This window comes from Etheostoma cragini, chromosome 13 (assembly GCF_013103735.1).
Source record: "Etheostoma cragini isolate CJK2018 chromosome 13, CSU_Ecrag_1.0, whole genome shotgun sequence".
In the NCBI taxonomy this organism is placed as follows: domain Eukaryota; kingdom Metazoa; phylum Chordata; class Actinopteri; order Perciformes; family Percidae; genus Etheostoma; species Etheostoma cragini.
The window spans coordinates 110,279-120,124 of NC_048419.1; the positions used below are offsets into that span (position 1 = coordinate 110,279).

The window sequence follows — 9,846 nt, forward strand, 5'->3', positions numbered from 1 at the left end:
CCCCCCCCCCCGGTACCACTCAAGTAGGAAAAAGAGGCTACAATTTGCAAGAGCTCACCAAAATTGGACAGCTGAAGACTGGAAAAATGTTGCCTGGTCTGATGAGTCTCGGTTTCTGTTGAGACCTTCAGATCGTAGTCAGAATTTGGCGTAAACAGAATGAGAACATGGATCCATCATGCCTTGTCACCACTGTGCAGGCTGGTGGTGGTGGTGTTATGGTGTGGGGGATGTTTTCTTGGCACACTTTAGGCCCCTTAGTGCCAATTGGGCATGTTTTAAATGCCCCGGCCTACCTGAGCCTGGTTTCTGACCATGTCCATCCCTTTATGGCCACCATGTACCCATCCTCTGATGGCTACTTCCAGCAGGATAATGCACTATGCCACAAAGCTCACATCATTTACAATTGGTTTCTTGAACATGACAATGAGCTCACTGTTCTAAAATGGGCCCCCCTGTCACCAGATCTCAACCCAATAGAGCATCTTTGAGATGTGGTGGAACGGGAGCTTCGTGCCCTGGATGTGCATCCCACAAATCTCCATCAACTGCAAGATGCTATCCTCTCAATATGGGTCAACATTTCTAAAGATTGCTTTTAGCACCTTGTTGAATCAATGCCACGTAGAATTAAGGCAGTTCTGAAGGCGAAAGGGTTAGGGTTATAGTAGGGTGTTCCAAATAATCGTATAGGTGAGTAGGAGTGTATATATGTATACTGTGTTTGTAGACTTGCTTAAATCAAAGGGTGGGATCTGTTTTTTTTATGTATATACAGCGTACATGAGCTTCTTTTTTAAACTAAAAGACATAAATACATAGATACAATCACTAGTCTCCACCCTTGGCCAGTTGACTGTAACACATGTGACTTAACATCAAGATAAATAGAGATACAAACTTCCTATAGATGACTTCATTTAAACTATACTACGGAACAGTGCTGTAGTACACTGTCCATTACAGTATGTACTGTCACTTCTTTTAGCAACCTTCGACCATGATTTCTTTAAAAGCATGGCAAGAAACAGAAACATTTTCACTGCTAATAAGTAAAATGATGACTTATGCCTTTAAATTAGCATCAGTGCCATGTCTTCCGTTGACCCGCCTCCTAGTCCTTTACAGCCTATCAGAGCGCAGTGCACGTGACGAGCGTTCTTTGCGATGACCTCATCCCTGGTGTGGGATGACGTCAAATTCAAGATGGATGGAATCACGACTAGCGCGCAGAAATCTAGGCAACAGTGAATAAAGTCCCGGCTGCGTGGAGGAAAGAGCAGATAGACGACGGGCAGGGTAAGTGGAGGTCGCGGGGCCGGGGCCGGGGCTCTTAAAGGGAGCTTTTTCTCTCCTGTTCCTCCCTGACGTAACTCGGGGCTGCTGGAAGACATTACCATCTACAACCGTTTGGTAGACAACAACCACGCCGTGTCAGGTCGGGTTGAACCGTTTTGGAATAAAAGATAATAATAATAAAATCAAAAAGCCATTGCACCGGGCGGTAGGCTAGCGAGTCGCCTCCACTCAGCAGCGTCTGTCTGCTTCCATTCCGGGGTTTCCACCACGGCACGCGGAGGCAACTTTCCCCCTCTCGGTTCACTTGAAGCCAAACAGTTGTAGCCTCGGTTCTTTCGCCACGTGCCCACACAAGAGGAGAAACTATTGTTATTGTTGTTATTATTATTATTATTAATAATATGATGATTGATATGAACTATTTTGTGAACTGAAAGTGGCATTTCGGTTGGAGAAGTTGTTCGTCCTGAGAATGTGAGCCACGTACGTAGCCTACATGTGTGATGTGATGGACGTCCTCCTAGAAAACGGACCCGTTGTTGTGCTGACGGGACGCCACCCGGGCGGCCGCTGGGTGTTGATGAATGAATACAGCTTGAGCTTTTGCCAATGAGACTATTTTAGCAAGTGTCAACATAAGTAACAAGCCCCCTTTCCGGTCACCATTTTCAAAATAAAGGCCTCAATGAGTAGCGTTCTTATAATACTTGTAATAATACATCCATGACGAACGTGTGTACTATTTTTGTTTAGTTTTATTTTATTTTTTTTGACAACTGGGATTATGAAAAATGTATTTGAAGATCACTATTAGCAGGTGAACATTTAATTGTTCTTGTTAGAAACGCTAACTCCGATGTGCCTGATATAGCCCTTTTACATAATGCTCTGTAAGACCAGTTTTTGCAAATGTTGTGTGCCAGATGGTGTACAATGTACACACAATTTAATGAATTGTTGTCTTGTCTAAATACACTTAGTTACTGGTTTACCAGGTATACTTAAAACTAACGTCAAGTATTTGTAATTGTCATTTTCTCATACCAAGTATTTCAAAACAAAATATGGTTTCCTGCAGCCAAAGATGCTAACACAAAAACGCATGCATACACAAATATACACACGTGCACAAAAACAACACTATCACAAATATATGAAAGAATAAAAACAGTGAAATTAGAATGTGAACAGTAAAATGATCTCTCAATGTGTGGCTCAGCTATGAGCAGTGTAACAGTTGTGGATGATTAAAATATGTATGTATGGGCATATAAATACAGTATATAAAAACAGTGAGAATGTCAATAGTAAAAATAATGATAATTATTTCTGGCACAAAATGTAAATGCTGTAATAACTTACAAATGACCTCAGTGGTAATTATACATGGTATAAATAGGAGGCACAGAGGTGATGATGGCATAGAGAGTGTATAAAGTGTCTATGAAGGGTAGTTATGAGATGTCCATAGAGGTAGCAGATCAAAAATGTAATTAAAACCTTAATCAGAGTATGATTTATTGCAGAGCTGGTGTATTAGACAGCAGTACCTCAAATTGCTACCAGAGAGGGGGAAGCCATGTCTCCCTCACGTTTCGAAATCCTTTTTTTGTCCTCTTCTGCTTTTATTGTCCTAGGTTAATTGTATTCTTAAAAAAACTGTCCAATCATTATAGTGGATATTTGTTTTGCGTCTCAGGCTAAATACTGGTAGCCCTAACTTGTTGGTGGAGGTTGCTAGGGCTTAAAAAAACTAAAAATGAAGAGTATCAATGCACAAGATTTTTTTAAATATATATTTTAGAAAGACTTGATGGGATCTCGGAGGGCCGGTGCCATTCAACCGGGTGGCAGTCTGCTGGCCAAACTGCTTTATGATGAATGTTGCACAAGTTGAAGAAGCAAAACTTCATTAAATTCTAGTTAGCTATTGTTGTATGTCTCTATACCTAACACTCCCCTTTTTGTATCTCCATCCCTGCTTTAAAATGTAATCTTCTTGTCTTTCAGCCATGGAGAGCCTAGTGCATTACAGCAATCCTTCCCATGCCCTCTCAGTGTTAGCGGTTCTCAATGAGCAGCGACTGCGGGGCCAGATGTGTGATGTAGTCCTGGTTGTGGCAGACCAGAGGTACCAGGCCCATAAGAGTGTTCTGGCTGCCACCAGTGAGTATTTTCAGTCCCTGTTCACACGGATGGATGCAGAGTCACTGAAAGTTGTAAACCTGGACTTCTGTGAACCTGACGCCTTTGAGATAGTTCTGAATTACATCTACTCCTCCTCACTTTTTGTGGACCAAGGCAGCCTGGCAGCCATTCAAGAGCTGGGCTACAGCCTGGGAATCCCTTTCCTCACCAACATAGTGTCAACAAGGCCACACGCATCCTACTGTGTGTCAAGAAAAAGGCTTTCGTTCTCAGAAGGGGATGAGAACGATGTCCAGACGAGGAGCGTCATTGTGCGTCGGGTCCGGAATGACACACCCCATCCCTCGCACTTAAATTATCAGAGAAAAACATCAGAGAGATCCTCATCTCCCCACTCTACTCGAGAGTCAGCTCTGCCTCCAGCAGTACACAACTCATATGAATCAGTCCGGAACTGTGACTCCCTCAGCAGGAAATCATCTGAACAGAGTGAAGCTGCAGAGAGGAAGTCCACCTATCCATACACATCTGTATTAAAAGGGAACTCATCCCACATCACATCTGTTAGGCCCCAGCTGACATCATCAGTGTCTTTCAGTGATGTGGAAGTGCAGCACATCAGGCTGCAGTCTGGCACTGACCAGGACACAAAACAGGAGAATGACGAGCTGGAGACCCACTACCACACCAAAGTGCCCTTTCAGGATCGGGCCCCTGAGCCAAGCCAGACCATTGACAGGAGCGGGCCACTCATAAAAAGCCTACTCCGAAGATCGTTATCAATGGACAGCCCTGTTCCAGTCTTCTCACCCACACTGGAGCTCAAGGTGCTGCAAAATCGTGAACAGTCAGTTGTGAAAATGGCATCAAAAGCGTCTGGGCCAGAGACATCTGCTCACAATGGCAATTCAAAAAGAGCATCTCCGCTGGTTCTCAGGTCAAAATACCCCAGCAGGTATGATGAAACTCAGGTAGAAAGAGAGGTCAGTGTGAAGGCTGAGCCTAGCAGTCCACTTGCTGATCCCATGGACATTGTTCGAATTACAGTTGGAGATGCATTGCCAGTCAATCTTAAAGACTTGCAGACAAATTATGACCAAGGTTCCAGGCCAGACTTCAATCCTTTTGGGAAAAGGAAGGACAACAGAAGGTACCCATTCAAGAAGAGCAAAATATTTAAAGAACATACCCTCCCACTTGATGAAAAAATTTCAGAAACAGTACCTCAGAGTGCAAGCAGTGACTCCAATGAAAACTGTGGGGAGCTGCCCCAGAACAAGATTTTCAAATGCTGGAACTGTTTAAAGGTTTTCAGGTCCAGTGCTGGGCTACATCGTCACGTAAATATGTATCACAACCCTGAAAAGCCGTATGCTTGCGACATCTGCCACAAGCGCTTCCATACCAACTTCAAAGTGTGGACTCACTGCCAAACTCAGCATGGTGTAGTACAAAACCCAGCCACATCCTCCAGCTCCTCTGTACTGGACGATAAATTTCAAAAGAAGTTGATAGATATTGTGCGAGAGAGGGAAATAAAGAAAGCCTTGCTTTGGAAGTTAAAGAGGAATAAGCAGGGGTTGCAGTCTCCTTCAATCACCAAAAAGAGATCAAGGCCTAGCTTCATATGCCCTTACTGTGGAAAGGTATTTGTGTTCCAGTCTCAGTACAGACAGCATTTAAGGACACATCCTGCTGAAAAAGCTGACCAGGACACAGCGAACGAGAGCATCCTCTGCCAGGCACAGGATGAGAACATTCAACAGAAGAACACAGATGCTGGTGTTTACTCCTGCAGACTTTGCAATATGAAGCTGTCTTCACTCTTTGAGCAGGGCGACCATGAGAGGGGTTGTCGGCATGCAACTGTATGCCCCTACTGTGGTCTCCGATTCTCCAGTCAAACAGTCAAGAAGGACCACGAGGCACATTGTAAGTACAAGAAACTGACATGCCTGGAATGCATGCGGACCTTCAAGTCCTCATTCAGCATATGGCGCCACCAGGTGGAGGTCCACAACCAAAACATGATGACAGCTAAAGAGCAGATTCACCTGAATCAACAAGAGAACAATGAAGAGGTGTCTGAAATGCTCATAGAGGAGCATTACAGTGATGAGCCTCTAGCACCCAGGAGCTCAAGCGAGAACGTCACTTACAGTGACTCATCAGGTCCACCCATGTACGATTCCGACTCCTCATCCTATGTGCCTGAGGACCTCAGCACGGGCCGCCATGGCAGGCTGGTAGTGAAAGAAGAGCCGGTAGAGGAGGCTGTGAGTGAGATGGAAAACACAGAGACTGGTAAATCTGGGCCTGAGGAAGCTGGTGTCTGGCCATGCGAGAAATGCGGCAATCTTTTCAGCTCCCGCAAAGACCTGGAACGACACCAGGAGCTGCTGTGCCACATCAAACCATTCATCTGTCACATCTGCAACAAAGCCTTCAGGACCAACTTCCGCCTTTGGAGCCACTTCCAGTCTCACATGTCAACTGCTAACGAACCCGGAGCCAAAGAGATCGACAGAGCCCCCTCACCTCTGTCTCCCTCCCCCCCAACAACCCCTCAGACCTCTGAACGTCCCTCCCCACAGGCCTCTGTGCTCAAATCCACCCAGACGGCGGCACCAGTCGCTGCAGTAATTGCCGAGGAGTCCAGCAGCCCAGAGCCATGTGGCTCCTCGGGGAGCAAGACGAAGAGGCCGGAACTAGAACGGCATCCCAGAAGCCACAGCCCTCGTTCAAGGTCCAACAGCATGGAGAATGCAGGTGGCCCTCAGGAATCAGACACACTCTTTTACCATGCACCGTCTCTCTCTGCCCTGACGTTTAAGAGGCAGTACATGTGTAAACTCTGTCACAGGACCTTCAAGTCAGCCTTTAGTCTCTGGAGCCATGAGCAGAGTCATAGTCACGTGTAAGCATTAGGCGAGAGACAATTGAAAGATGACATTTAATATTCATGTAAACACACCTCATCCTGCAAAACAAAGACTTTGAATGTATAGCTTATTTTCTTGCCTCCAATGTCATATATATATATATATATATGTGTGTGTGTGTGTGTGTGTGTGTATATACGTGTGTGTGTGTGTATATAGTATATATGTATATACGTATGTATATCTACATACTGTATGTATTTAGATATATATGTGTATATATATGTATATTAAAGTGGCCATGTTCATTAGAGGTGTAAACGTGAATGTGCAATCAAGTGCTAGATGAGTATAACTGGTTTCTTTTTCTCTCAAAATGAGCTGTAAGTATTTATATATTTTCAAGCGCTTTTAGTTGTCTACTTGTATTTACCTATCTAGGTGTTTTGAGAAAACAATGTACAGAGTTGCACCCGTCATTGCTTGTACCACTTAAGGTACAGTACCAACTGGGGTTTTACCGCATAGTTCAAAGCTTCATTCATAGCGTTGAGATACAAATTCAAAGTCAACAATCAAATGCTGCGCAAAACCCCGGTATAAAGATTAGGCCAGGGGTCTTCAACATTTTTTAAGCCAAGGACCCCTCAACTGAAAGAGGGCCAGACCAGGGACCCCCTACCACATATATGATATGAAATATAAAATATAATTAAGTTGCACATTAAACTGGGCCTACAAAAACGTGTAGGATGGCCTAAGCTATTACAGTAAAATAGCCTCATAATTGTTGGCATGATTTTATAAGTCATGTTTTAATGTTACACATACACGTGGCAGAGTGAATCCTTCTCACCTGTATCTGTGGATGGCCTTAGTGACTGTGTTACCTATAGGCCAGTAAGCAGTGGGGTTTATATTTGCTAATACTATGTTGATTCATGTTAAAACTTTGTAACAACAAAAAAAAGAACCAGTATTTGATGGCCCCCCTGCATTGACTCTGTGGACCCCCTAGGGGTCCCGGACTCCCTGTTGAAGATCCCTGGATTGGGCTATACTTGTATTATTTGTAGAATTAAGATTCCAGTGGTGGCTGCATAGCATGGTTTTTTGGCTTGGGTGATCCAAACATTTCCAATAACTCCAGAGCATTGTTTTGATTGTAGCATACTGTTGCTATAAGCCTCAGGGCACTGTTATGATTTTCAATATTTTGTTCCCTCATTAGATAGTATTCTGCCTACATGCATTTATGTTGACGGAAAGCAAAGGAAGTTGATTTGATTGGAAAAGACTAACTTTTTTAAGGGTGTTGATGTCACCCTTTTGTTTTAGTTGAAAACCTCAATAGAAGCTTTGAATGTAAAAAAAACATTAAAAAAACATTGGGTACAACCCTAGTAGCTGGATCCTTGTTTCCTCAATTTGGAAAAAGTGCTTCAAAGTTTTGGAAGCTGCGTTTGAATTAAAGAGTAGTGTTTTTTTCCTTTTGTATCAGATCTATCTCTTGGTGTGAGTGACACCCCTTAGATAATATGGGTGGCCTCAACAACGTTTTCAATATGCACTTTGTTTAACAGTTTGATTCTGTTAGAGGGGGACATAGTCCAAAAGGTTTGCTCGGATCCTTTCACTGACTGAGGTTTTAGGCTGCAGAAGTAGACATGATGAACAGCCCGATTCAGTAGTTTTGTTTCGTTATACTTAGAATTCCTTTGCATTAGTTCTTTCCGTATTGCCTTTGCGTCATTTTGTTTAATGGACTGATTGACTGATGGATGAGACCTTTTAGTATAATAAAAATAAGTTATATCACAAACTGTACATCAAACACACCTCAGACGCCAGTTGTTTTAGGCCTAGCATTTCAGAATGCAGCCTGGATTTATTGACTACATTCTTCATTCAGTTCTTTCATTTTTCGTCCTAACCACCAGCCTGGTGAATCATTTTTATGTATCTATAAAAGACTGAGACAATCACCAGTCCTAGGATTTAAGAAAGTTGTGTATTTTCCCACAGGTAAATGACCATGAAGCATTCTAAATTTTGCTGGAAAAACTCGGTGCTCAGACCAGCTTCCTAGGGAAAATGATGCACTTGAACCATCTTGTACTTGAACCATATTCACTTTTTGGATTAACCACATCTCCTTCATTACCAAAACTCTATTTTGACTTTGGCATACTGTCTCAGTACTTCAAGGCACAGTGCAGTATAATAATGCAATTTGTGGTTATCCTGAAATAATAAATATGGAAAGTATATTATTAATGTTATATAAGACATTGTCACAATTTCCGAATCACTATAGTCCACTGCCCCCCGTACCAACATCAGTGTGGTAATTTACCGAGCTTTACAATGCTTTGATGGCCTTATGCAACTTTGAGACTAATTTGTCGATATTATTTTACATTAAAGCACAATAGAGATTCAGATGATGTATGACTCAGGCTTTTCAAGAACAGGGGAGCACGATAAAGTAAATCTTTAATTCTATGAATGGTGAGAAAGTGTTCCTGCTTCCTAAAGGTTTATTATTAAAGATTGTGTTGATTGTATACCAGCTGTTTCACAATTGTATTCTTGTACAAGTATGTAGTTCTGCTTTGGTTTGATGGATTAGACCTTCGTCATAATTTATTGCAATTGCTACAATTTGGGAGATGTTGCATTCAAAGAGTGCTCCACACGAACTTTGGGAATTTTTTTTCCTCTAAATGAGCAACGTGAGCTGCATTGTGATGTGAAATTCTTTGGAGAAATTCTGTATTGATAATAGTGCTCTTAACTTCTTGTGATAAAAAAAACTTTATGAAAGTTTCACAGAAATGGTTAGAATTGTGTACATGAAGTGTTTGTATCCTTGATTTGTACCACTTTTGTTAGTAAACTAAAGTTTGATCTTTATAGTATTCCTATGCTCTCACTGCAATAATGAATATTTGGATCGGCATTGGTTGCATTATTGTTGCTTTTTTGAAACTTGCAGCTGTTTTGTGTATAGGTTTTTCTACATTTTTTGTGCTTTTTCTGTAATAAAGAGTAACGATGGAATTCATACAACAATTTGTGGTATTTCAAATATTCGGTAGCCGCGTCCCGCAGTTCATTCAAAGGTAGACTCACACATCATTTAACTACATTTGACTTTCCATAACTCTCAGGGAGCTTGATAGATTAACTTTAAAACTGAATTGGAAATTGACAAATTGGAACTTTGAATTTACCTTGATACACTATTACTTGAACCACGTTCACCTCACTGCATCTTTATCCCCAAAAGTCTTTTTGACTTTAGCATACTGTCTCAGTACTTTAAAGCAGATATACAGTAAGAGGCCCATGTGTAGTAGTGACATGATCGGAAATGTATAGGGGTGTTAAGTGATACACAAAAAGAACATTTTGGCCGTGTATTCCCAAATATATAACCCTATACCTACTTTAAAACATTAGGCTGTTAAATACATAGGAAGTTGGTGTTGTACATAAAAAGCATATATAT

General features: G+C 42.1%; 1 protein-coding gene across 1 annotated transcript; it reads left to right on the forward strand.

The window, feature by feature from the left end:
• Window positions 1-1,175: 1,175 nt before the first annotated feature.
• On the forward strand, window positions 1,176-6,487 carry zbtb21 (zinc finger and BTB domain containing 21). Its single transcript, XM_034890530.1, has 2 exons — window positions 1,176-1,302; window positions 3,313-6,487. The coding sequence occupies exon 2, from the start codon at window positions 3,315-3,317 to the stop codon at window positions 6,369-6,371; it is 3,057 nt and encodes a 1,018-aa protein (XP_034746421.1). The 5' UTR covers window positions 1,176-1,302; window positions 3,313-3,314; the 3' UTR covers window positions 6,372-6,487.
• The last annotated feature ends 3,359 nt before the right edge of the window (window positions 6,488-9,846 follow it).

Excerpts from the sequence above, each read along its gene's own strand:
- zbtb21 (XM_034890530.1), top strand. The coding sequence starts at position 3,315 with ATGGAGAGCCTAGTGCATTACAGCAATCCTTCCCATGCCCTCTCAGTG.